This window comes from Curcuma longa, chromosome 4 (genome assembly GCF_044706935.1).
Source record: "Curcuma longa cultivar G26 ecotype Majalengka, Jawa Barat chromosome 4, ITB_CL_G26_1.1, whole genome shotgun sequence".
In the NCBI taxonomy this organism is placed as follows: Eukaryota; Viridiplantae; Streptophyta; class Magnoliopsida; order Zingiberales; family Zingiberaceae; genus Curcuma; species Curcuma longa.
The window spans coordinates 3,838,480-3,864,150 of record NC_133864.1 but is presented as its reverse complement, the minus strand read 5'-3'; the positions used below and the strand labels follow the sequence as shown (position 1 = coordinate 3,864,150).

General features: G+C 35.7%; 1 protein-coding gene across 3 annotated transcripts; it reads left to right on the top strand.

The window, feature by feature from the left end:
* Nucleotides 1-167: 167 nt before the first annotated feature.
* LOC141826664 (protein SUBSTANDARD STARCH GRAIN 4, chloroplastic) lies at nt 168-25,666 on the top strand. 3 transcript variants are annotated; one of them, XM_074713933.1, is made up of 24 exons: nt 168-297; nt 397-2,477; nt 6,050-6,248; nt 6,360-6,419; nt 7,877-7,981; nt 8,200-8,340; nt 8,753-8,815; nt 9,811-10,041; nt 10,143-10,226; nt 14,908-15,065; nt 15,244-15,769; nt 16,861-17,031; nt 17,142-17,201; nt 17,907-18,029; nt 18,654-18,929; nt 19,846-19,911; nt 20,317-20,448; nt 21,081-21,908; nt 22,232-22,512; nt 23,643-23,890; nt 24,078-24,316; nt 24,430-24,621; nt 24,951-25,223; nt 25,335-25,666. In XM_074713933.1, the coding sequence occupies exons 2-24, from the start codon at nt 511-513 to the stop codon at nt 25,479-25,481; spliced, it is 6,570 nt and encodes a 2,189-aa protein (XP_074570034.1). In that variant the 5' UTR covers nt 168-297; nt 397-510; the 3' UTR covers nt 25,482-25,666. The 3 variants fall into 3 exon arrangements, with proteins under 3 accessions (XP_074570034.1, XP_074570036.1, XP_074570035.1); XM_074713935.1 differs by lacking the exons at nt 168-297; nt 397-2,477 and adding an exon at nt 2,772-2,806; XM_074713934.1 differs by lacking the exons at nt 168-297; nt 397-2,477 and adding an exon at nt 5,181-5,263.
* The last annotated feature ends 5 nt before the right edge of the window (nt 25,667-25,671 follow it).

Below are 25,671 nucleotides of genomic sequence, written 5' to 3'. Positions count from 1 at the left end.
GAGATGCTGTCGTCTTAAACCACTGTTTTATGTCTTGGACGGAACAGAGTCCTCGGACTTTTTAGGCCGTCCGATTCCTGATAATTACGGAGAGAGACGACAGAAAGAGTTCTTTAAAAGAAGGGAGTTTTTCTCACGTTAGCGAAATTCTCCGCCCTCGCCCTCCGCCCATACCTTCTCCGGCGATCAATCGCCCTCATTCTCTGCGCTTCGATTCTTATCGCCAATTTGTTCTTCGTGTTCGCCGCATCAAGATCGATACCCTCGATTTGGCTCATGGGGTATCGAAGCGACCAGGTGTTCGTCGTCGCTTAATCCCGGGTTTGGATCGAAGTGATTAGGTATTCTTATTTCTATGTCTGTTTTTGCTCATTATCGTGTTTTTGTTGTCGTTAGCCGTATGTTGGGTGAAGGCTTGGCGTTTTGAGTCGACTGGGGGGACTGAGATCGAGTTCTTGGTCCCCTGCGCATGATTTGAGATTTTGGGACTCGGTTGAATAAAGGACCAAGATGAGCGCAGATTGCTTCCGTAGTTCGTTTCTCGGATCGCCGCTTCGGACGTCTTTGACATGGAGAAATGGCAGCGCCGTCGGTAGGGATTTCTTTAGTAATACCAGTGCTAGGAATCGCCGGAAAGGTCTTGGAGTTCCTGCTTCATTTTCATTTTCTGGCAGATTTCCCGGTTTTTCTTCAAGGAAAATTGGGTTTTTGAATGATGGATTCAGAGTGAATTGCTTCAGAGAGTCGGTTTCCAAGACCAAGGGCTGGATTAGATCGCTCAACCCACCTTGGAAAGAGGGGCTATTCTTCATTAGGTGCTCTGTCTTTGTTGCGGTCATATCCATGGCAGGAATGCTGATGTGGTATGCACAGCGGAAGGCGAGTAGCTTTGTGGAGACCCATCTTCTACCTACTGCTTGCTCAATTCTTAGGGAGCATCTTCAAAGAGAGCTTGATTTTGGAAAAGTTCGATGTGTTTCACCATTGGGCATCACTTTGGATTCATGTTCAATTGGACCTCACAAGGAGGAGTTCTCTTGTGGGGAGGTTACCACCATGAAGCTTCGACTTCGCCCTTTTGCAAGCCTTAGGAGGGGGAAGATTGTTATAGATGCCATTTTGTTCCAACCCTGCCTATTAGTTGCACAAAAGGAGGACTTCTCTTGGCTTGGCATTCCATCTCCATCAGGAAATGGTATGCAGCGACATCACTCGTCTGAAGAGGGAATAGATTACAGGACAAAAACAAGAAGGATTGCTAGAGAAGAATCTGCTGCTTCCTGGGCAAGAAAAAGGATTAAAGCTGCTAAGGAAGCTGCAGAGACGGGTTACATTGTTCCTGAGGAGGATTCATCAGTATTTAGGGATGAAGATATAAAGGAGAAACCTCCTTTTGCTAAGTCAAGGAGACCAAGTTCACACTTTTGTATTGATGACCATATGCATTCAAAGGATCACCATTGCATGGATAATAGTGTGCATGGTTATAAGCACGCTGAATCAGAGAAATTCAGTGCATCAAGTGTAAAGTTCTCATCCAAAATAATACCAGAATTTTTAAGGCATAGGTTCAAAAGAAATGGTAAAGGGAAAGTTGTTGCAGAAAGGGGGTTTACCTCAAAGCAGAGAACTCTCAAGCGGAGTGCAGTTGCTGCTTTGGCATATCTCAGAGCCAAGGATGATGGGAAGTTCAGTGAGCCATCTTCTAGTTCGGAAACACACTCATCTAGTGAAGGCAACAGAGATACAGGGCCCGAGTTAACATTTATGAAGGACAAAGAAAATCATTCTGTCCAAGTAACACCAACTAATGAGGTTGAAAGAACTAAGTCAGAATACATGACTGGGTTAGTTTATTTAGATGAAGAATTTAGATCACAGACTCAAGTTAAAGCTGCCGATGGTAACTCAGCTGCTGGTAATTTTGATGTGCAGAAAGATAATGAAATACATACAGATGGAAGCATGGAAAAACATCAGTTAGCTGAAGATAGTCATAGCTCTTTGCAGTTTGATGCCTGTACTGTTGTGACTTCTAAATCCTCTTCAAATGCCGAAAATGATGATGGCTTGGAGAAACATCATCTTCATTATAGCCATGATAATGGTGTTGGGTTTGACACAGTGGTGCATAACATTGCAGACAAATCAGGGGATGATGAGGATAATAATTCTGAAAGATTCAGCCTCAGAGAGTTTGGGACTTGCACACAGATGCACCAATCCAAGACATTTCATCCCTTTACCTTTAGACCTGGGAAAGTTCCTAATAATGCACTTGTATCTCAACACCTTGCCAGTCTTATTCAGAAACTGATGTCCTTCCTCAGTATAAGTTATGAGGACCTTTCTCCTTCATTCTTTGAAGATGTAACTAAGACTACTTCCATCAAGAAAGCTCTTCCAGTTACACTGGATTCTGTTCATTATGCTGGAGGAACACTAATGTTTCTGGGATTTGGTGACATTGAGCCCAGGTCTGACAATCTTACCAGAATCGATCTCTCTGACATATACATTGCAATTTTTCATTCCTATGTTTCATTTTGTTGATACATAATTCTTTACAGGTTTCATTCCCACCTGGTATTTGCCATTGGTTTAGGATTTTTTTTTTAATATGCCTCTCGATCTTTAATTTTCTGCTTATGCTTATACAACAGACTAAAATGGACGTATATCCTGGCACATCACTGTTCTGACTCGTTTTTTCTGAGATCTCCATATGAATCAGCTATAATATGCATGTTCTCATTGATGCAGTGTTGATATGAATCACCTAGAAAAGGACCTAAAATTTCCTGTGGTAATTTGATCTTTTCCTTTTGTATGATTTTATGCCTTGTAGATGCATTTATAACATTAGAAAGAACAAAATGTTTGTATTACTAGAAGGCAAAGTTGGCTAGTTTATTTGTTTTATATTGTCACTTTGTTTGGCAAGGGAATGCAAACTCTGGCTTGTACTGATATAGGCATCATTTTGTTTAATCACAGCATCACATATGTAGTCATATATTACTTATTTACTTTTATCTCAGATTGGTTCAAAATGGCTCACCAATACTAAATTGGGTTTGCTCAAATTGACTAGACATTTTAAGAATATACTACTAGACATGAAGAAGATGACTAATATTATTAAAGTTTAATTTAATGCAGATAAAATGAATTGACAAAATAAGAAAGTAAGAGATGCTACAACTTGTCAAAGAGTGTTATTTGTTGGATTATGATATAAAATAAGTCAATTGTAAAGCTTCGAGGGGTAATGAATTGTCTTAACCAATGAGTCACCTAATAATTGTAACTCATGAATCATGACTTAGACAGAGATGAGAATGTGATTGCTATCAGGAATTCAATCATGATTAAACTTAAGATAGAAGATACCAACTGTTCACAATAAATCTTGAAGCTTTCGTAAGCACTACATGTTTTTCATATTGATAATATTATTTGCATTTTGTTATTTATTACCTACTGTATAGAAAGAATGCACTTAAAAAATATACTTTTGATACAATTAATTAATATGTTTAATAATCATTATATATGAGATTGCATAGTCATCTTCACATCATAAAAAAACACTGTGGCATCGGGATTAGAATCTCTCTCTCAAAAGGGCAACATGCATGCACTTGTATAGTTGCATAACAGTGTTTGGCATGGATTAAAATCTCATTCTTTCTTAATGGCGATACATATTGCCCTACATTCTTGCTAAGACATGAAACAATGTTGAAGGGTCACACCAAATTGGAGGTGGAAGATAACTCTGGTCACCTGATGAACTATTGATTCAGGTGGGGAAGCTGGCAAGCTAATGAGTTTGGCGAATGCCAAGCAATAGGCATGGAGAAGGCCCCAATGACTTCTCAAAAACCTTGAAGTATGGGATACTTCTCTTCGCTTTCCTCTTGTTATTACCCTCCTCCTCCTCCTCTTAGTCGGTGTCAATCGACATCAACCCATACTGACAAACAGTATGCCAGTCTACATTGAAACCTTCTCACTAGGACCAGCTAAAAACCTCAACACTAAATGAGATTTTAGACCTTGTGATGTGGTAATCTGATCACATGCAATATGCAAATTTGCATAGGCTTTTTAAAACTTTAATCTCAAAAAAAAGGAAAAGTAAATAAAATGATAATTCAAAACCAAAATGTTAATAAAGAATTAAAGATTAATTTGACAACACCATTATGGATTTACCATATTTTTGTATTTTATATTTTACATTGGACAACACTAATATTTCATTATATATGATTTCATTTCATATTTTTTAATGCATCAGTACATAATATCCAAACACTATTAAGCAACTAAATTTGACTTAAGTATGAATTTCCTAAAATCTTTGGTGGATCAATCATGTAGTTGCAACAAAGCTTTTTTCTAACAATTTCTATTTATGGGTTGTGAAACAAAAATAAAGGGATGTAGATAAATGGAAGAAGGATGAAGAAAGAACAAAAATCTCAATGATATAGGATTCCAGTTTGTATGGCCTATGAATTACCTCATAGAAGGTAATGTAATAAAGTACAGTTAATATAGTTGAAGCACACGCCAAATATGGGTTTTTAGAGGGTGGAATATACGTGTATTAAGGAAGAAAGCCAAATAATAGTATAGCAAAGGCTTGATGTTTGATAAGTCAACAAATGTTCCCCTAGGGCATACAAAAGAAGTGGACATTCCTTCTACCACCATTGTTTCCTGACTTGACTCTCTCAATTGAACAAATTGAGCAAGTTGAAATTGAGGTAACATGAAATATATCAGCCCGAAAGCACCATGAAGAGAAATAAAAGTCCACATGCCACTGAATTAACACCAATTAATAAAATCTCTTTGTGCTTCAGGACCCTGTAGTAGCAACAAAAGAAATGCGCTAAACTATCCATAGAAGTGGAAACTGCAACAGTTAAAATTTGCAACCTTCTAAATAATGTTTTTATTTTATTTCTCCTATATTCTGATTTTGGTGCTTTATTACCTCATAGATTATTATTATCAACGCAAACAATAACTTTTCTGTATTTGTGACAATTACCAATATTGAAATGTTATTTGCATTTACTTTCTTCTTAATCTTGCGGTGTTAGTTTTTTTTCAACAATTTAAACACTCTTCACATACTTAAGCTAAGTACCTCTCAGGATATGATTTGCTCCTGTCTCATATCAGTGAGGTGACGTGTTTGAGTGGGCAGCTAGTGATTTTGGTTCTGAAATCCCCTTGTTACATGGTAATAAGACAGTACTTACTCATTCTAAAAAGGGCAATCCTTTTGCACTTCTTGGAACAGGCAATACACAACTTTTTTACTTTTATGTTTCTGATAGGTGTTATGATTTAGCAACTAATTGATCCAACAATGGAACTACATTGGATGTGAGATTTTGAATAACGTCCATGCTAAAATGGTTTATGATTTACTGCAAATTGTATTGGAAGATAATTTATTACATGAATCTTTTTCTTGGATGAAAAATATGCACCGAGTAATGGTGATACTGAGGTGACTCCTTCACCATCAGATCTCACATCATTTGGGAAGGATTGGGTGATTCAACTTGTGATGATAAGCACTGGACAATGATAAAATGTGGTGGGTCCTTGCCAATCAGATCTAATATCATATGTGGTCGATTGTATGTTCCAATCTATGATCATAGACTTTGACTCACATAGGTTTGAATGAGGGAGATTATTATGATCCAGCCATCTGGTCTTAATTGGGTTTTGAATGGTACATGCGACAGACATATCTAATTCATGAATAGTCTTTTCCTTTGGGAATCATCCATATTGTCTTGGGCTTATCACGACAAATCATGAAGTTTTGATTAGTGTTTGATCATGCAATTTGTTTTTAACCCAAACTTTATTTATTTGCAGTTAATTGATCATGGAATTAAATTCTTCTATTTAGTTGCCCCAAATTTAAGGACCTTTTTTGTAGATTACATGTATGCATGCATATACATATATTCCTTATGATAGTTGAAATGAAAGATGTTCTTATATGTAGGGAAATGATTGAAGTGAATGGGCGTCTCAAACTTGACAATTACTATAGTGGAGTGCATGTTCAACTGAGTGGAAATTGTAAGGAATGGAGAAAGGAGCGGACTTGTGAAGGTGGGGGAGATCTGTCTGCTGATGTATTTGTAAATATTCTTGAGCAAAATTGGCATGCAAATTTGAAGATCATAAATCTCTTTGCACCAGTAAGTTGTTTCTAATATGTTTCTGAAACTTTGAAGCAGAGAATTGGTTTGGTCAAATTTCATTCTATTTTAACACAATGATTCCTTTATCTGACTCTTGGATTAATGTAGCTGTTTGAGCGGATTTTAGAACTTCCCTTGACATGGTCGAAAGGCAGAGCCACTGGTGAGGTGCTTGTCTGATTCCCTTTAGATACCTAATTGAATTGGCTATACTTCCTGATTTTGCTAGAATTCATATTTTAGCTATTAAATTTCTATTATTTTGGAGATAAGATTCCCAACAATGATCAATTGTATAATCTATTACTTTCTATATTTTTCTGAGAATTCTTCGCATGTCTTGTATCTTTTGTCATATATATTGGCATGATAATCTAACAAGGGTGAATTGCTTAATTTAGTTTAGACTTTTGCCCTAAGTTTCAGTCAACATCAATTTCATCCAAAGTTACAATTTGATAACAAATCTAGGCAATTGTTTATTCCCTCTTAATTTCTTCTTTAGTTTTCTTTGTCTCCATGCTACATTTGCAATTTTGAATTTTGCTTAATCAGCAAGCTCATTCACAATGTCCCAGTTAAACTTATTGAGTTTAGCTCTCTACTGTGGCATGGGGTTTGGTGACCTAATATAGGTTTTTTGTTTGGTTAAACTTTATTAGTTTTTAAATTAATTTATCTGGGTTATTGATTGGTGATGATTGAATATATTGACTAAAGAAAAGTGTACATGTAACTTTGCTAGCTAACTTAACTGACTATTGGAGTAACAGAGACTTAATAGTCCGCAAGCTGTGTTGCAAAATATGTTCTAGCTGGATCTAAAATGGCTAAAGTTACAGCTAGGTTTTAACAATTAATTCTTCTAACAATATACTTCCTTGCAACTGCATAAGATATTGTGGTATCCATCTCTACCTTCAGTGTTTGAAGTATTAGGATTGTTAAAACACAGTGTTCATTATTTGTCAAAAAGTATATTGAAGGCTGAAGTTCTGAATCCATCTAATTATTTTAGTTCAAAATCCTTCCAAAGAAAGATATATTCCAAGAAGCGTAGAAGTGAATTATATTTTGCTCACCTTTTACTCTTGACCTAATCATGTAGGATTGACATACCTGGGAGGCTGTAGAGGTTGTTTAGAATATATATAATAATCCTCTTTTCTACTGAACTACTTTATTGGTTAAATTCGTTAAATATGTTGAAGTTCTTTACCTGTTCAAGAGATGCTAACAGTAAGATATAGTTTATGGAATTGATCATTGGATTTTATATGCATTGCCTGATGGCTTAAGTATAGTATTTTGAATTTTTTTTTGTTTGAATTTATTTTTAAGTACAATACATTTTTTTTTCAAGGGCTTAATTTTCCTCGGTAGTAAATTGTCTTGCAGGTTGTCCATGGTTCTAGAAGTTATTCTAGAAACACTAATGTTGACTAGCATGAATCTACTTGATGATTGTTCTTAGTCTCATTTGCTTTTTAAAATTAATGATGCCTTGTGAAGCTTCATTCCTGCATTTAGAACAAATGGATTGTTTTGACATCTTTTTAAATCTGAATGATGGATTTCATGTAATTTGACTGATTATGTGTCTTTGTTTTTCTTTTTTCTGTCAGATTCACATCTGCATGTCTCGAGGGGATAGCTTTCCAAGTCTCCATGGCCAGCTTGATGTTAATGGACTGTCTTTTTGTATCCTAGATTCTCCTTCTGCCTTTTCAGTATGTCCAATATCCACAGTTAATTTTACTGGAAAACAACATTTTTTTAAATCTTCGCGGATGTTGGTGGGGTTGGTCGTGATAGCTGCCTTCAAATTTCCAAACAAATTTTGAGATAACCCTCTCTTAACCTAAACCCAAAATCTGTCACTGTCCATGGAGATGGCCTGATAAACTTATAAAGTTGGTGTTTAAAAAGGATATGTTCTTACTTGCAGGAATTGACAGCAACATTGTGTTTTCGTGGTCAAAGGATCTTTTTGCACAATGCAAGTGGCTGGTTCGGTGATGCCCCTCTTGAAGCTTCTGGTGATTTTGGAATAAATCCAGAGAATGGTGAATTTCATCTCATGTGTCAGGTAATATTTATGTTGGATACTGACTTGGAGATACAAAGCAAATTTAAAACCTAAAAGTAGATCAATACAACTAATAGATTGATACTTCCTCTGATGCAATTTTCTAGATTAATTTTTTCAGTATTGGAGTTGGTAGCTTATAGATATCATGTGGGAGCTTTGTGATACTTTGATACATTCTTCTGTAACAAAGTTTTTCTGTTTTTAGATGGACTACGCAACTGAAGACTAATTCAAAATGTCTTTGAAGTTGACATCATATTGAATTTTTCTTGATGTTTTACTTGTCACTTGTGCACATGCTGTCTGCTTTACACACAAAAAAGCCTTCCGAGCTGTCAATTTAAGTTCTTGAAAGTTTAGACATTTGCTGAATCTCTGTTTTCATCTTTCTGATGCTTCTGTTCTTCAGGTTCCGAGTGTTGAGGTGAATGCGCTTATGAAGACATTGCGAATAAGACCATTGTTATTCCCGGTACACATTTCGGTTAAATTTGTTTTTTAAGCATTTCTTTTTTCATATAATTTTTAAGCGCATTTGCTGGCATTTTAGAAGCATACTTCTAAATCCTTTAATTAGATATTATGCTTCTTGTTTCTGTTAAGCTGTTAATTCCTTATAAACTTTTCTTTCCTACTTACCCTTGTGCTTTTAGAAATGGAAGCATTCAGTTTCTGTTAATTTTGGATTTCAAAAGACTTTCTTGTGTACAGTGGACTACATAATTTCGAGTGTATCAAGCCATGGCCTTTTTTGTGTATATGCAAATTTTCTAAATGCTTCTTGTTCTCAATATTTAGTAAAATGCTCTCTGTAAATGGCCAAACTTTTGGCAGCCAAGACAGGATTCTTTGTCCTACTATAAAAGATGGCCCCTCATATTCTAGTGAACTTTATCATCTATAAATGGTTCATTCCAGACTCACTTTTTGATGTTCTCCTATTGTATATTGATCCTTTTGACCTATATACTAAGTTATTAGCAATTTTCTATTTGGTCCGTCATCATCATCTATTTTGCATCTTGCCACAATCTGCGCTATCATTGTGAACCTTTTCATCTTATTGTTGATTTGTACCTTATATTCAGGTTTTTAATCATTTCCTTTTATGGGATGGCTACTGAATAACTGCTTTGCATACTAATACAATATCTACTGCCCAGGAATTGAAACTATAATTTGCTTTCTCAATAATGTTGTGTGGTAGTATAGCAAGAGGTAAATATGTTTTTTACTTAACTACATCATGGTTGTCTTTGCAAATGCTTTGTGTCTACATATTGTGACTATTGATGTACATCTTCATTCTGTGCCTTCACTTTAAAGATAACCTGTTGAACAACTTCTCATGCTATTTTCTGTTGTATTCTTCAGAGAGCTATGCTAACTCATGCTAATTTAGGATGTAAAACTTACGATTAGTTACCCTCAACAATCATCCTGGGTTAATCTCATTAACCAATGTAGGTGGCTGGATCTGTTACAGCTATATTCAATTGTCAAGGTCCATTGGATGCTCCTATTTTGGTCGGAAGTGGAATTATATCAAGGAAGTTTTCTAAGACAATATATGATTTTCCTCCATCTTCTGCCTCTGAAGCGGTAATTGAAAATAAAGAGGCTGGCGCTGTGGCAGCTTTTGATCGCATTCCATTTTCACATGCATCAGCGAATTTTACTTTCAACCTTGATAATTATGTAAGTTACATCTATATTTGCATGTGCATATATGGATACATCCACCATAGTGACCATACTGCATTGTCTTTATTGACAATATAGCATTCTATGTATTCCAGGTTGCTGATCTCTATGGCATCAGGGCATGCCTTTTAGATGATGGAGAAATTAGAGGAGCTGGAAGCATATGGATTTGTCCAGAGGTATGCCGCTTTCAACAAAGAAGTGCCTTATTCTTGTACTTGGTGATCAAGTTGGCACTTGTTTCTAGTTTTCTCAATTTTACATTTTCATAACAAAAAACTAGATGGTAGTTGGTAGTTTAGATGCATAGTTTTTTTGATGTTGTTTATTTACATAATGTAGGGTGCTATTAATTATAAACAGCTCTTGGTACGACTTAAAGGAAAATTGGAAACAATCAACTAAATTGCAGCTATGACTATTCATGTGCAGTTTTCTGTAGCTCTTATAGGCAATAAAGTGAGGAAAAAAATTGAAGTAAGAAGTTAAGTTGGTATAAACATGATAGCACTGGTGATATGGTGAGTCAATGAGTTTTTGCCCGAAAAGCTACCAAGGTGATCAATCCTATATGCCCACATCTGAAAAAAATACCCAAGGCATCGATACTGTGGGTTGTGTTCAACATGTGCATCAATGAATTATATAATTGGCATATATGACTTTGACTTCCATTACCATGAGCACTAGCGTCTATACCTAGGACTATTATTCATAACCCAGAACACTAGACATGGGAGCACACAGGAAGATTTGGAGCTCTATTATAAGTGCTTTCCCTAATGTCTCAGAAGCATAGTATATTTTGACAGGGAGTAGATCTCAACTGACTTATCCCTCATATCATGATAGTCATGAATTAGTTTTGATGTGTTGCTCTGTATCAAGTCTCAGCTAAGCTTTCAAGAAAGGGGATTAAGAGAGCTTATGATGCAACACTAGGATACATCACATTTATCAGTTGGCTAGCTTATGGGATTACATGTCTCAATCAGCCATCTCACGAGAAAGAAGTGTATCTCTAAAATAAATTATATTGTGGATTGAATGATGCAAAAGATGATAGTGTTCACTATTGCCAAAGGAACGCAACTTGTGGGAAAGTCAATAGACAAAAATTAAAGCTTAGATATCTCCACTAAAATAGCAAATCATCTATGTAAAGATTGAATTTTTGTTTAGGTTAGTTTACAAGTTCAACAAATATGCATTATAATGAAATTTTTTTGGTTACATAGATTGATAGAGCAAACACGAACATTTTTAAAAGAAATATTGAAGAAAGTATTGTGAAAGTCCCTTCCAACCACTGCCATCCATCAACCACAAATGTGAATTTTTGTGACTCGCTGCCTCATTGTCGTTCATTGAACTAAGGTTTGCTTCAGGTTTACAGTTAACCACCGATCTCTACTCTTGTGACCTCTGCGATTGTTTTGACACAAGTGACACAGTAATTAAACCTTGTACTGACCTATATTGTGTCTCGGTCTTTCATCGGAATGAAATGTATCGGATGTGTTGAGCGGCACAGTTTGATACTTCAAACCTTCATCCTACTAATACATCAATGTATACCTTTATATAATCATTTCTTAGTACAATTTTCTTCTAAAGTCAAGAATTGTTTGTTGTGTATGCTTTATAAAATTCTTGATTTAGTGGAAATAAAAAAATTAAGAACTAAAATCAATAAGTTGGCTATCTTAAGACCCATTAGTAACTTACATGGACATCTAGTAGACAAGCTAATAAATTGTTAGAAATGGATCTGTTAGTGAGGTGTTCCATGTCCTTGAGATTGCTTGACTCTGTTGTTGATCTCATGAGGGGGGAATCTTCAAAGTGGAAAATTATATTCTTGATTGAATGATGGAAACAAAGAATAAACATCTTTCACAGGCTTTATAATAACTTAATCTCATAAGGCTAGCAAATATGACTAAGTTTGTAATGACTAAATATAGAAATATAAATTAAATCAAGTTGAAGTAAAATAAAATTAAAATTTAGATAATGAACTAATTTATATTGTTGAATCCATCTATCTTTTAAAATTTTCTATTTTCTATACATTGGTTTAGAGAGAATAAAGAACTTGAGATAGTATACAAGGGAGATTACATCTAAACTAGCTACTTTAGGTGAAAACTACTTCTTAGGGTCACTAATGATTATAAGGATTGGATTCAACATATGAGATTGAACTAAATTCCTCTTCTTGTGTTAAGGGGTTCAAACGACCATTGACCACACACCAAAGCAAAAGGCTCAAATTTAAACTTCTAGTTAGAAATGCTCAATTGGGATCAAGCCTCTAAGACATCTCTCCTTCATTCAATGTCAATTAGTTGTATTGATGTTGGGCTTTTCAATGCCAATTAATAATTGATGACTATTGCTTGCCTATTTTAGGGATAGCAATGAGATGAGCCTATATAGGAAGCAGGGCACAATAGGCACGTTATAGGATAAACTCTTATTCCCATCTTGAGGTTTTCTCTACTTGCTTCTCATGTAGGTCGTATTTGCGGGTTGTAAATTCTAAATATAAATGATTTCATATTGTAAATTAAATTTAATTCCATCTTTGCCTCTCTTTGCATGCATGTTATATCTTTTTTATCCCATCCTCACTCCATAATGTGGAGGCTACTAGAGTCGGACCTGAGGGGAGGCCCAAGAGGCCTCCGTCTCAGGCTCAACTATCTAGGCCCCCCCTACAAAATAAATAAATAAATTATAAATTAGTTATAGGTCCAAAAAAAATTAATTTTATTTTTTTAACCTCAGGTAATCTAATTATCCAAGCATATAGAGGGCCCAAAATTTTTTAAGCCTTTTAAAATCACAAGCTGTAAAACAAAATAGGTTTAAAAAATTTACAACGTAGACACGTTGTGATGTGGTGATGGCTATAAGGTGATGCATATAGTTGGTGAATCTAATTATCCTAGGTCCAAAAAATTAAATAAATAAATTATAAATTAGTTATAGGTCCAAAAAATTAATTTTATTTTTTTGACCCTAGGTAATCTAATTATCCAAGCATATAGAGGGCCCAAAATTTTTTAAGCCCTTTTAAAATCACAAGTTGTAAAACAAAATAGGTTAAAAAAATTTACAACGTAGAGATGTCGTGATGTGGTGATGGCTATAAGGTGATGCATATAGGTGGTGAATCGATAATACAATCTACTTCTTTTGACAATTATGTCTCCTTCATTTGATCGAGAGTCGAGGCTCAAGAGATTTTTTTGTTAATTGTTATACTCCATCTGACTCGAGATCTACTTTCTTTCAATTTTGGTAGATATGTTTTTTTTTTATGTAACGTGTTCAATCTTGGTAAGTGCTATGGGGTTTAGGGACTTTTTAATTGCTCCACTTGGCTAATGATGTGCCATGTGCATTTTATTTTTGATATCTTTTTGTTGCTTAATTAATTAATTGAGCCGTGTATATTTCCCCTCAATACAAATTCGTAAATTGTGTGAAATCAATACTACTCGATTGTTGCTTAATTGACTTGAGAATGCGAGAGACTAAAGGGAGATTCTATAAAGTTGAATACTGAGGTTTTAAAAAAATCACAGAAAAAAATTAATCACAAATTTTAATTATATTTTATCTGTACGATGTATTCTAATTTCTGTAATTGCTCTTTCTTGTGTAAGTATACTCATCATTCATTCATATATTTATGTGTTCATATTTCTCAAGTTGGATTTGAAGTATTTGAATTAATTGTCTATAGAGAATTCAATAATTTATGTGTTCTAATATATTTTTAATATTTTTCTAGATATAATCAGTTAAAAATTAGATGCTAAACATTAATTCAAAGTCCAAGTAAGTGATATTGTTTGAGGGGGCCCATTTTTCAAATTCGCCTCAGGCCTAAAAAATGTCAGGTATGGCCCTGGGGTTACCTCAACGAGAATGGGTTGCCACAGGTCGTGATCAAAGTACATCAAATTGTACCCCCTAGTCCCAATTGCTGATACTCCAGCATGAAAGCCTTGATGCCAGGATGGTAAATGTAATCTGATTATCCAGTGCACAATCATGCTTTGGTAATAGGCCTAATCCTACATTGATTGTATGATGCTCGTCATTGCACTCACACTACATATACTCCGCTCACTAAAGAGGAATGGGTAATGAATGACTTGTCACTCAAGCTCTTTCCTTATACTCAAGATAGAGGATAACTTAGGGATCGGAGTCAAATGTCATCAAGTCCATTTCTAGTGTCTTGTTTTCTCTTATGGTGGGTATTGATCAAGGCATGCACAATCAGGATCAAATTTTTTTTGGTAGATTATGTGATCCATGTGATTTCAGTTGGGCACGTAAACTCATCCTGAAATAATATTTTAATTCTTTAAAGAAAATATAAAAGACGATTGCAAGTTGACCTAAAAATTATAAAAGACAGCTGCAAGTTGACTCAAAACAAAAGAAATGAAATTTATGAAATTTTAAATTTGAATGATAGAAGATTATTTAAATTATTTACGCATACAAAAAATATAGATAATATAGTCTGGTGCTAGCCTACATGCACACCTTAATTCATGGGGACTAGTGACTGTTTCTTCACAGTGGATTTCTAATGGAAGTGTTGAGTAGCTAGAAGTTTTTATAAGAAAAAGAGTGTCTGGTCACACCTAGATCATATACTGCTTGAGAGGCACTGATTCTTTAGCTTGGTATAATTTTACATTATCAATCCTTTAGCTTTTCGTGGATGAACTAAATTCAACATCTATCCTTTAAATCATCTATATCTTCCCTGTATATGGTCTAAATAGTGGAGTACATCACTGTTATTCCTTCCCTTTTTACATTTGGCAGGGGGAAGTTGACGATACAGCAATGGATGTAAATTTTTCTGGGAATTTTTTACTTGATAAAGTTCTTCACCGATATTTGCCTAAAGATTTGCATTTGATGCCGCTCAAAATTGGAGAGCTTAATGGAGAGACCAGATTATCTGGGTCTTTTTCGAGACCGTAAGTTACATGTTAACTTTATGCATGAAAGTTTAAATTTGCTGATTGCTAGTTCCAAGCAGTAGGTCATACATTAAACAAACAACTTGGTTTCACCCTTTGGCAGCAGTTCTTGAGTTATCTTGTTCTAGTTTGATTGAATTTTTTTTCTCAATATGTATATATTTTTTTTTTGTAGGAGATTTGATATCAAGTGGGTTGCACCAAAAGCAGAGGACTCATTTGGTGATGCACGAGGGGACATCATTATAACTCATGATAACATCATAGTCACTTCATCATCAGTTGCCTTTGATTTGTTTGCTAAGGTTCAAACATCCTATCGTGATGACTATTTGCTAGATAGAGAGACTATGGATTATAAGAGAAGAATGCCACTAATTGTTGGGGGAGTCGACTTAAACTTGCGTTTACGGGACTTTGAGATGGCCAGTTTTATTTCTTCCAATACTTTTGAGTCACCTAGGTCCTTGCACTTGAAAGCAACTGGAAAGGTCAAATTTCAAGGAAGAGTTGTCAAAACCATAGAAACCATGGTTGAAAATGCACTTGGAAGCAAGGGAAATAGTTCTGGGGTACACAAGGTTGACAGGGATGTAGAAACACTTGTTGGAGATGTCTCTTTATCTGGGATTAGTGTCAACCAACTTATGCTAGCTCCCCAACTGACCGGCTCCCTCTCAATTTCACGTGAGGTTGTCAAGGTAAGATGGGCAAAGATAACAACACTAATTAAGATAATTGTGTCTCTTCTGTTTTTATCTGCACTTTTATGCTTTATTTGTAAACATATAATAGCATTGACTAGTATTCAGGGGCCATTTAAAATGTCTGTAGCTTTTAAATAGGATAAAGATTAGCCACGACCTATATCCAAAGTTTGAAGGTTCTTGGCTGCAATATCATTTGGGTGTTTATGAATTTTAGATAATTGTCATATGATTTATGTCTTGAGTCCTGTGTTATTTGAATTGGTTCAAGTTTTAGGCTAAAACTCCATTTGCCCAAATTTGAACAAAAAGAAAAAAGCCCTTGCCTAGAAACCAAAATAATTGGAACAAAGCGCTTGCAATTTGTTAATAGCCCTATATGATGGCCTCTTCAGTGTTTACCAGATTCCCATAAGTTGTGGTGGTGGCAATCATGTCAGGCCGCTTGAGAATTAATTTGAGCCGTGCTTCGCTTGACCCAATAGGGGATGAGTCGTGCCATGCCAATTTAGCCTTGTCCATGGATTGGACTAAGCAGGGGTGTCGCGGTCCGCAAGTGAGGCCAAGCACGACACAACCCAGGCTAGGTACAACCCATGTGGCGAGCCTCACAAAAAAGTTTTATAATATAATTTTTAAAATAGTAAATATTATTATTTTTAAATAATCAGAAAATAGTTTTAAAAATTATTTTCCTTTTTTTAAAATCTGTTTTTGGATTTTTTATATTCCTCTGACTTTTTACTTTTTCTGATTTTTTATTTAAAATATTTTATTTTTTAAAAATGAACCCAGCAGGCCCCGATCTAGGTTGGGCACAATTCTGTGCAGTCTTGAACATGGCTCATGGCTGCCCATGCCATGCCTAGCCCAACACAACAAGGAAATGTGCTGAGCTTGGGCCATTCCTAGCCCAGTAGGCCCATTTTGACACCACAACATGTTTACCCACATGAGCTTACAATTACTATTGAATTTGAGTCAAATATATAGTTATTTGACTAATATTACCTTGATATGTGTGTGTGTGTGTGTGTGTATTGCTTGATTAACGATCATATACTGATTGATTTGTGGATTTTCAGTTGAGTGCTGCTGGGAGGCCTGATGAGAATTTGTTAGCAGAAGTGATTGGACCATTTTGGTTTAGCAAAGAAGAGATGGTGAAAAATAGAAGATCATTATACTTCTCTCTTCAGAAGGGGCAAATAAGAGCTAATATCTTTTATCAACCACAGATTTCAGCTAATCTAGAGGTGCTGCAATTTTTTTTCCCTTTTCATTTTGCAATTTTGGAAATACCTTTTATTGGTTTTTCATGTCATTTCATTTAGTAACCCAAGTCGACTTTTCTCTTATTTTGCAGGTGCGAAATTTACCCCTAGATGAATTGGAACTAGCATCACTTCGAGGAACAGTTCAAAAGGTATGACTTTGTTATATGTGAAATTTTGTGATCCAGTGTGTAATTGTTATCAAGTAACACAAATAATTCAGGTTTTGGATCAGCAGAAGCATGGTTATCGAATTGCATAGACTTTTTTTTGGGTAAATTTTGGCTGATAAGATACATGTAGCAGTTTCTGCAGTTTCTGAATATATTTGTACTTAAATGGCATGTTATTTTTGTAGACTTTTTGAACTCTCTCCCTATATCTATAATAGTGAAGAGGTAAGTGAATGCTGTGCCAACCTGATGCAGCACCAGGCCATTAGAACTATGGTCCAAAATCTCAGACTCAACTTATTGCGCGCCTTGTTTCTGTAGGACTGGAGTGGACTCCCTCTCCTACAGAAGAAATGCTAATTCCCTTGTCCACCAACAAGATTGCCTATTTCAGATTGGGAAATATTAGTTTGATACATGTTGGATTGTATACTTGTGAGCTCACATGCATATGTTTTCAACATTTTATCTCATTTTTAGTAATCTCTCTCCTATCTTTGTTGTAAGGTTTCTGGTTCATAGGCTTAAGTTTTAACAAAACCAAAACTTAAACCTACATGCAAACTAAGTTAGATTTGTAAATTAAAGGCATTCTGTCCAGTAAAAAATAATATCAACCTTGGATTCTTTCATGCAATTCTCCCATGATTGTTCTGTAATTTTTTTGGAAATTTTGTGATGCAGGCAGAACTCCAACTTAATTTTCAGAAGAGAAGGGGTCACGGATTATTGTCAGTTCTTCGACCTAAATTTAGTGGTGTGCTTGGCCAAGCATTTGACGTGGCTGCTCGATGGACTGGTGATGTTGTCAGTAACTTTTTCATATTAAATTTGTAACAAAGACACTTCATATAACTATCTGCTAGTAGAGAGTACTATATGTATGTTCATACCAGAAATGAATAAAAAGAAAGAAGAGGAAAACAATTATGATGGGTGATTATGACTGATACATGTGTGAAAGGCCAAATTGCCAAGGGCTTATGAGCCAAAGTGCTACCACTTTTATTAGATCTTAGAATAGAAATACATCCTCGTTAGTAATCATGCTTCTGGTCTCTTGACATTTATATATTTGAGTTTGAGCTTTATTTAATACTATCTTCTATAGAGTACTTTAAGGTTGTAGGTCTTAACGGCCAGTGAAACCCCAATGTGCAGAGTAGCACGTTTCAAACACTATCATAAGTGTGTGATTCTGATTATGTACTACTGAACCATTAGAATTTCTCCATGGTGACAAGGGAATGAAATGAAGAAAATCTATATATACCATGGTTTGTCTTAATTTTGCAGTTGTTCTAGATAACTACTTTTGAGATGCATCATCGACTGTTTTTTCTATTTAGTCCATTTTCCAGTGAGTTCAATACATTTTATACCAAGTTATTACTTCATATTTTTCTATACCTTTTGAATTGTATTTCTCAGATTACTGTTGAGAAGACTGTCCTTGAGCAAGCTAGTAGCAGATATGAACTACAGGGTGAGTATGTGTTACCTGGAACACGTGACAGGTATACTGGTAACAGAGGGAAGGATGGCATGCTCAAAAAGGTAATGGCTGGTCATCTTGGTAGTGTGATTTCTTCAATGGGAAGATGGCGAATAAGATTAGAAGTTCCTTATGCTGAAGTTGCTGAGATGCTTCCCCTGGCAAGGCTTCTTTCTCGAAGTACTGATCCTGCTGTCCAGTCAAGATCGAAGGTAATATTCTGCTGAGACTAGGTTGTCAGGGTATAATTTTTTCAAAATGAAATTATTAGATCCAAAACTATTTTTTCACAAGCAGAAGCATGCTGTGCTAATTCAGCTATTTTTTTTGTTTGTAAAAGGAATGAAGCTTGGGCACCCACAATCATTGAAAAACTTATATAAATTTTATTGATTAATAATATTTTTTAACTAAGACTAACTTGGTTCAAAGTCTCGCTTTGTGCTGCCGTCTCAATGCCTGGCTAGAATTTGATGCCATAAGTGCTGGCAAGCATACCTGTTGGTGCAAGTTGGTGTTGGTCAGCTTTGACCAAGAGGAGGGGGAAGAAGGGGAGACTAGGAGGAAGAGATAGGAAGAAGTAGTAAGTGGTGGAAGAAGGGTGGGACTATAGAGGAAGAGGCACAGGGAGGAGGAATAAAGTGGAGGAGAAAAAAGAAGAAAAGTATGGAAAAGAGGTGGCGCACAACATCACACCTTCAACATCAACTATGAAAGGAAGAGGATGGAGGAGAGTAGGGAGAATATGAAGAGGAGGAAGAAACAATGGGAGGAGAAAAGTGGAGGAGAAAGATGAAGAGGAGGCTGCACAAACCTAGGATTTCTCCTTTGTCAACTTTATACTGCCACTAACCTTAACTGTCTCCTCCCTCATTCTCTGATGTTCAGCTTTGCTGAAAAGGAAAAAAAAACTTTGACGATGTGGAACATTGCACAAATATTCTATGTAATTCTGAAAAACATACCACACGTACACAAAAACTAAAAAAATAAAAATTGAATGCTTTTCTGCTCTGGAGTTCTGAAGACTACTTTCCTCTAGATTCATATTTGTGTCATCATGATCAATCCGTGTTTATCCTAACATATGAATGTGTATATTCATACAAATATTTGTATTTGTTGCAGGACTTTTTTATGCAGAGCTTGCAATCTGTGGGATTTCATGCTGAAAACCTACGTGACCATCTGAAGGTATTATCTGAATCTACAATTTAACAGAAAATAAAGTATTTTTTACAATGAAATATTGTTCCATTCATGTATTCATTTGTCATATTAGTGCTTCCATCAATTAAATGCGACTTTTGATTGCAAATCTCCTTGTACTAGCAGAATTATCCTTGGCATGTTTACCTCTCAATTTTTAATCCTACATTGCCATTGTTTTTAATGGCATGTTAAGTTGTCAAACAAGATTTTTATGTTAAGCCATTCTGCCAAAAACTGGCTCATCCTTCCCGTATTGTCTTTGACTTATTAATGCTCCTTTTTCTGAATTAGGTTGCTCAGCAGCGATTATATATCATTCTTCTACTGATATTGCTGTTGGCGTGTTTTGTATTTTAACTGGAAGATCATGAAACATTTGTTCTGCAGGCAATACAAAATTTTTACAATAGATCTGATGAGGACGCTTTTGAAGACATTACTCTTCCTGGTTTAGCTGAATTTAAAGGTCGCTGGAATGGCTCTCTTGATGCTAGTGGAGGTGGCAATGGAGACACCATGGTAAGCATTCATTCATCCTATTTTTGGGGAAATGTTAAAGATTGTATCAATTCTCAGGTATTGCTAAAAAGAACAGTGACAAAAAGCACAAAAGAATGACTTTTTGCTGAAAATAGATGTTACCCAATGAGCTAAGCATTGAGATTGTGTTTACAATATAAACATATAAATTGGTTGTTTCCTAATAACTCAACTTTGGGTTAAGTGGTTAGTCAATCAACTTGAACGTGCTATCAAAGCAAGAGGTCGGGGACTCAAATGCAACCTGTGTTAAAAATTTATCTAATCAATTTAGTTGTTGGGAGGTCTGGGTAAATCAAATAAAGTACTCCAACCTTGTATGAAGGGAGTGTTAACAATATAAATATACAAACTAATTCATTCGATAATATCTCGAGCTTTTGGAATAAATGATCAGCCAATTTAAAATGTTCTAATTATTGATTTTTTTGTGCCTTAGCATTTATTGTTCATGCTTTTTCCTAGCAAGGATAAGTGACTGATCTGTTATTTGCCTTCCAATAGATCACTGGAAACTTTGAGCATTAACCTTTGAGAAATTTAATACACTGGAAACTTTTATCATGGTACCTCAAAGGAAACACTATTTACTTTTCATATGTGCCCTACAGGCAGATTTTGATTTCCATGGGGAGGATTGGGAGTGGGGAAACTATAAGACTCAGCGCATTTTGGCAGTTGGTGCATATAGCAATCTTGATGGTCTGCGACTAGAGAAATTATTTATCCAGAAAGACAATGCAACCCTCCATGCTGATGGAACTCTACTTGGACCAGTGACAAATCTTCATTTTGCAGTGCTAAATTTTCCTGTTGGCTTGGTGCCAATGGTTGTACAGATTATTGAATCTTCTACCTTCAGTTCAATACAGTCTCTTCGCCAATGGTTGACACCAATAAAGGGTATCTTACACATGGAAGGAGATCTTAAAGGAAGTCTGGCAAAACCTGAGTGTGATGTTAAAATACGACTTTTAGATGGAACTATAGGAGGCATTGATCTTGGAAAGGCTGAACTTGTTGCTTCAATAACATCAACTAGTCGGTTTGTATTTAATGCCAACTTTGAACCTACCGTTCAGAGTGGTCATGTACATATTCAAGGAAGTGTTCCTGTGACTTATGTTGTAAGTGACGCAGAAGAAGATAATGAGAAAGAAAGGTTGATTACTGGGGGAGCAATAAAAATTCCTGTTTGGGTCAAGGAAACTGCAAGAGGGTCTTCTGATGACATTACTGAAAAGAAAGTGATAAAAGATAAGACTGATGAAGGATGGGATTTTCAGTTAGCTGAAAGTTTGAAAGGTTTGAATTGGAACATGTTAGATGCAAGTGAAGTCCGTATAAATGCAGATATAAAAGATGGGGGTATGACGTTAATTACAGCCTTGTCTCCTTATGCCAACTGGCTTCATGGCTATGCTGATATTATGCTTCAGGTTGGTATAAAAATGAAATGCATTTTCTCATTTATGCCATTTCACATTTAGCCTCATTTTTCTAGAAATTCTTTAGCTTACTTCCAGTCTAAGTAGAGTTAGATGTAAACCATTATGAGCATCGTTGCAGAAGTATATTTACTACCCAGACATTTGATTGTGACACTACTAGTTACATATGTTATATGTGAAACTTCATAAGCTACAACATTTGCCTGATTATTTGTTGAATTTTTTTCTCTACACATTCTCTGACATTTTATCTTTACCTTTATTGGTTGAGGTTAGTCTGAAGCATCTCAAAAACAATTTGTTTGTCATAGGTCAAGGGAACTGTTGAACAGCCAATTATAGATGGTTCTGCATCCTTTCACCGCGCTACTGTTTCTTCTCCAGTATTGAAGAAGCCTCTTTCAAATCTTGGAGGCACACTTGACATTATATCAAATAGATTGTTCATCAGTTCAATTGAAAGCAGAGTCAGCAGGAAGGGGAAGCTATTGCTCAAAGGAAATTTGCCTCTCAAAAATAATGAATCATCTAGCAAAGATAAAATTGATTTAAAATGTGAAGTTCTAGAAGTGCGAGCTAAAAATATTTTCAGGTTCACTCCTTTTCCTAATAGACTACAATTTCTGTGCCATTTATAGTAGGTGACTTGTAAATTTTGTCCATATATATGCTTACTGCTTATTTCTAGGGCATCATGACTACTACTAGCAGTGAGTTCTGACTGGCTGGTTGCTTTGATTTTATCCCTTTCTGGGACAAAATTTGAAACCAAAAAATTATGCTTGTGGTGGTAGCAGCACACACTTAGGATAATTCCAAGAAATTCCAACAAAATTTAGCTTTTTTTATTTCCAGATTATGTATACAATGGTTATGGATGGTAAGGATACACTCCACTAACATAATTGGCTGACTTTCAAACAATGAAGGATAACTGGGTATATCCTGATCATGAATGAACACAGGTTACTGTTGGAAATATCAGCACAATATTTGTTCATCATAGAAACTTGTCAATGCTATATCCAAGGCATGTGCAGATAAGATGAGGCATTGTATAAGGATCTCATGTATTTATTTAGTCTTACAGGACGTACAGCATGAATACCATTGATACTTTAGTTGTAGAGTCACTTAAAGGAAGTAAGAAAGGGCAATTTACCTTTCATTATAAACTCAGAAGACTCATTTTTTACATAAGCCTTTACAATTGACATATTGTCGAGTATGAACTGCTTTACACTGGCTAAGTTTTAGTTCCAAAGCCTAATGAACTATATTTGTGATTATACTGCACAGCTGCACCCAATAGTTCACCGACATTGACTCAAAATGGTTTTGCCATATGCCTTCACACAATGTGTTGGATATAATTTGCTTTTGCATTACATCTAGATTATGACTAGTTTAAAGGTTAGATGTATACTGGAGATGTGAGTGGAATTATGGAGTTAAAATGGGCTGAGAGGCACCATCGTATAAATATTGAAAATAGAGGCATTTTCAGCTAAAAATTAAATATGGGAGGGTATTTTATGTGAAGTAAAACACACAGGTATCCCGTCACATTTGGTAACACCATATTAGTTGATTGCATGTACTTCACTGATTTAATTGGACCACCTTTGCCAATTTACCATGTTTGAATTTGCTCATGATTGCATTTACTGTACGATATGACTGCTATTCTTATATTGTTTACTGACAGCATCTTAAAAACAGTGGCCAGGTTGACAGTCAAATGCAGATTATGGGTTCTATATTGCAGCCAAATATTTTAGGAACGATACAGCTGAGCCGTGGGGAAGCATATTTGCCTCATGATAAAGGTAATGGTGCTGGTTCAAATAAATTGGCAGCTGGTCATTTTAGTTTCCCCACTGTTGATTACAACCAAGTGGCTACATCTGGACGCACACATTTTGTTGAATCCTTGTCTGATTCATCAAACAAATGGCCCCAGTCTCCAGGTACCATTCAAATTTTGTCGCATTGCATAAAAGCTCACACTCTTTGATATTGAGAAATATTTTGATTGTTCTGTTATTTGTTATAATGAATATTTCATTAGTATTTCAGTGATGGTTAGTTTCCTCAAAATTACTTCGTTCTTTTTTCTGACTTTTCTAATATGTGAGATTCTTCTCCTGTCTGTAGCGAAGGAACCTGTGGCTGAGAAGAAGACTGAGGAGAACATTTTTAAACCTCTTGTTGATGTTCGACTTACCAACTTGAAGCTAACATTGGGACCAGAGTTAAGGATTGTATATCCTTTAATTCTTAACTTTGCTGTAAGCGGTGAACTTGAGTTGGATGGTATGGCTCATCCCAAATATATCCGGCCAAAGGGAATTTTAACATTTGAAAATGGAGATGTTAATTTGGTTGCCACACAGGTCAATCTCATTGACAGATAATTTTGAAGTGATTGTATGAATTATGTTATAGCAACCATTTTTTTGTGTATAATTTTATGGAAGAAATTTATTTTTTGCTGTTTCAATTGCAGGCCAGGTTGAAACGTGATCATCTTAACATAGCTAAATTTGAGCCAGACCTTGGCTTAGATCCAATACTAGACTTAGCATTGATGGGATCTGAGTGGCAATTTAGAATCCAGAGTCGGGCTAGCACTTGGCAGGACAATTTGGTTGTGACCTCAACTCGCTCTGTAGATCAAGATGCTCTCACACCTACTGAGGTAAGGAACATTCTGACAAAATTGTCCTCATCGTAAATAAAGTTGCAAGTCATCTGTTCGCTTATTGTTTATGACATTTTTTTAATATTCAATAGAAATTATTTTGGTAGGACAACAAATTCTTCCTGAATTTGTCAAAATATTTTGTAATGTGCCTGAATTTTCCCTTTACCCGAACTGTTTCTTGAATTCCCTTCAGTATTGTTGCTAGGATACATCATATGAGAATAAGAAAGTTTACTGAGCCACTAAATGTATATGTGTAGTTTGGTATTTTCGCATGTCAAGACTAATATTTGTTTGGATTACATATTAACCAAGTCTTATAGGCTGCTAGGGTTTTCGAGAGTCAATTAGCAGAGTCGTTGCTGGAAGGGGATGGCCAACTAGCCTTCAAGAAACTTGCAACTGCGACCCTTGAAACGTTGATGCCCCGTATTGAAGGGAAGGGAGAATTTGGGCATGCAAGATGGCGGGTTGTTTATGCTCCTCGAATACCTAGTCTGCTATCTTTGGATCCTACAGTAGATCCTCTGAAATCTCTTGCCAATAATCTCTCGTTTGGTACTGAAGTTGAAGTTCAGCTTGGAAAGCGACTTCAGGTGCAAATTCTGATTACTGAAATCGATGAGTGACTAGCTTCAGAGCATTTAAATGACTGTTTTTGTTGATCTATCTGCTTAAACTTTATGATGTTTTACTTATTTTTTCAGGCCTCAGTTGTGAGACAGATGAAGGATTCAGAAATCGCAATGCAGTGGACATTGATGTATCAGCTGACAAGCAGGCTGCGAGTTCTCTTTCAATCAGCACCATCAAATCGTCTCCTCTTCGAATACACTGCAACTTCCCAAGACTAGTTTTCTTTGCCCTTGCCTTCACAGCATCAATCATATGGCAAGTCAGTCATATTTATTTTTGTATATATTTAGCGGATATTTTGTATTCTTTTTTGCCTGCGAATTAGTAGGCTTGTTCATAGGCACACTGAATTTGATTGTACAGAAATATTTCTTAGTAAAAAAAAGAAAAAGAAAAAAAAGGAAATGG

What these genes read in the sequence shown, in the direction of transcription:
- LOC141826664 (XM_074713933.1), top strand. Translation starts at nt 511, where the DNA reads ATGAGCGCAGATTGCTTCCGTAGTTCGTTTCTCGGATCGCCGCTTCGG. An exon ending in AAGGCAGAGCCACTGGTGAG is followed by an intron (nt 6,420 to 7,876) that starts GTGCTTGTCTGA and finishes TTTTTCTGTCAG; the next exon opens with ATTCACATCTGCATGTCTCG. An exon ending in TTTCACGTGAGGTTGTCAAG is followed by an intron (nt 15,770 to 16,860) that starts GTAAGATGGGCA and finishes GTGGATTTTCAG; the next exon opens with TTGAGTGCTGCTGGGAGGCC.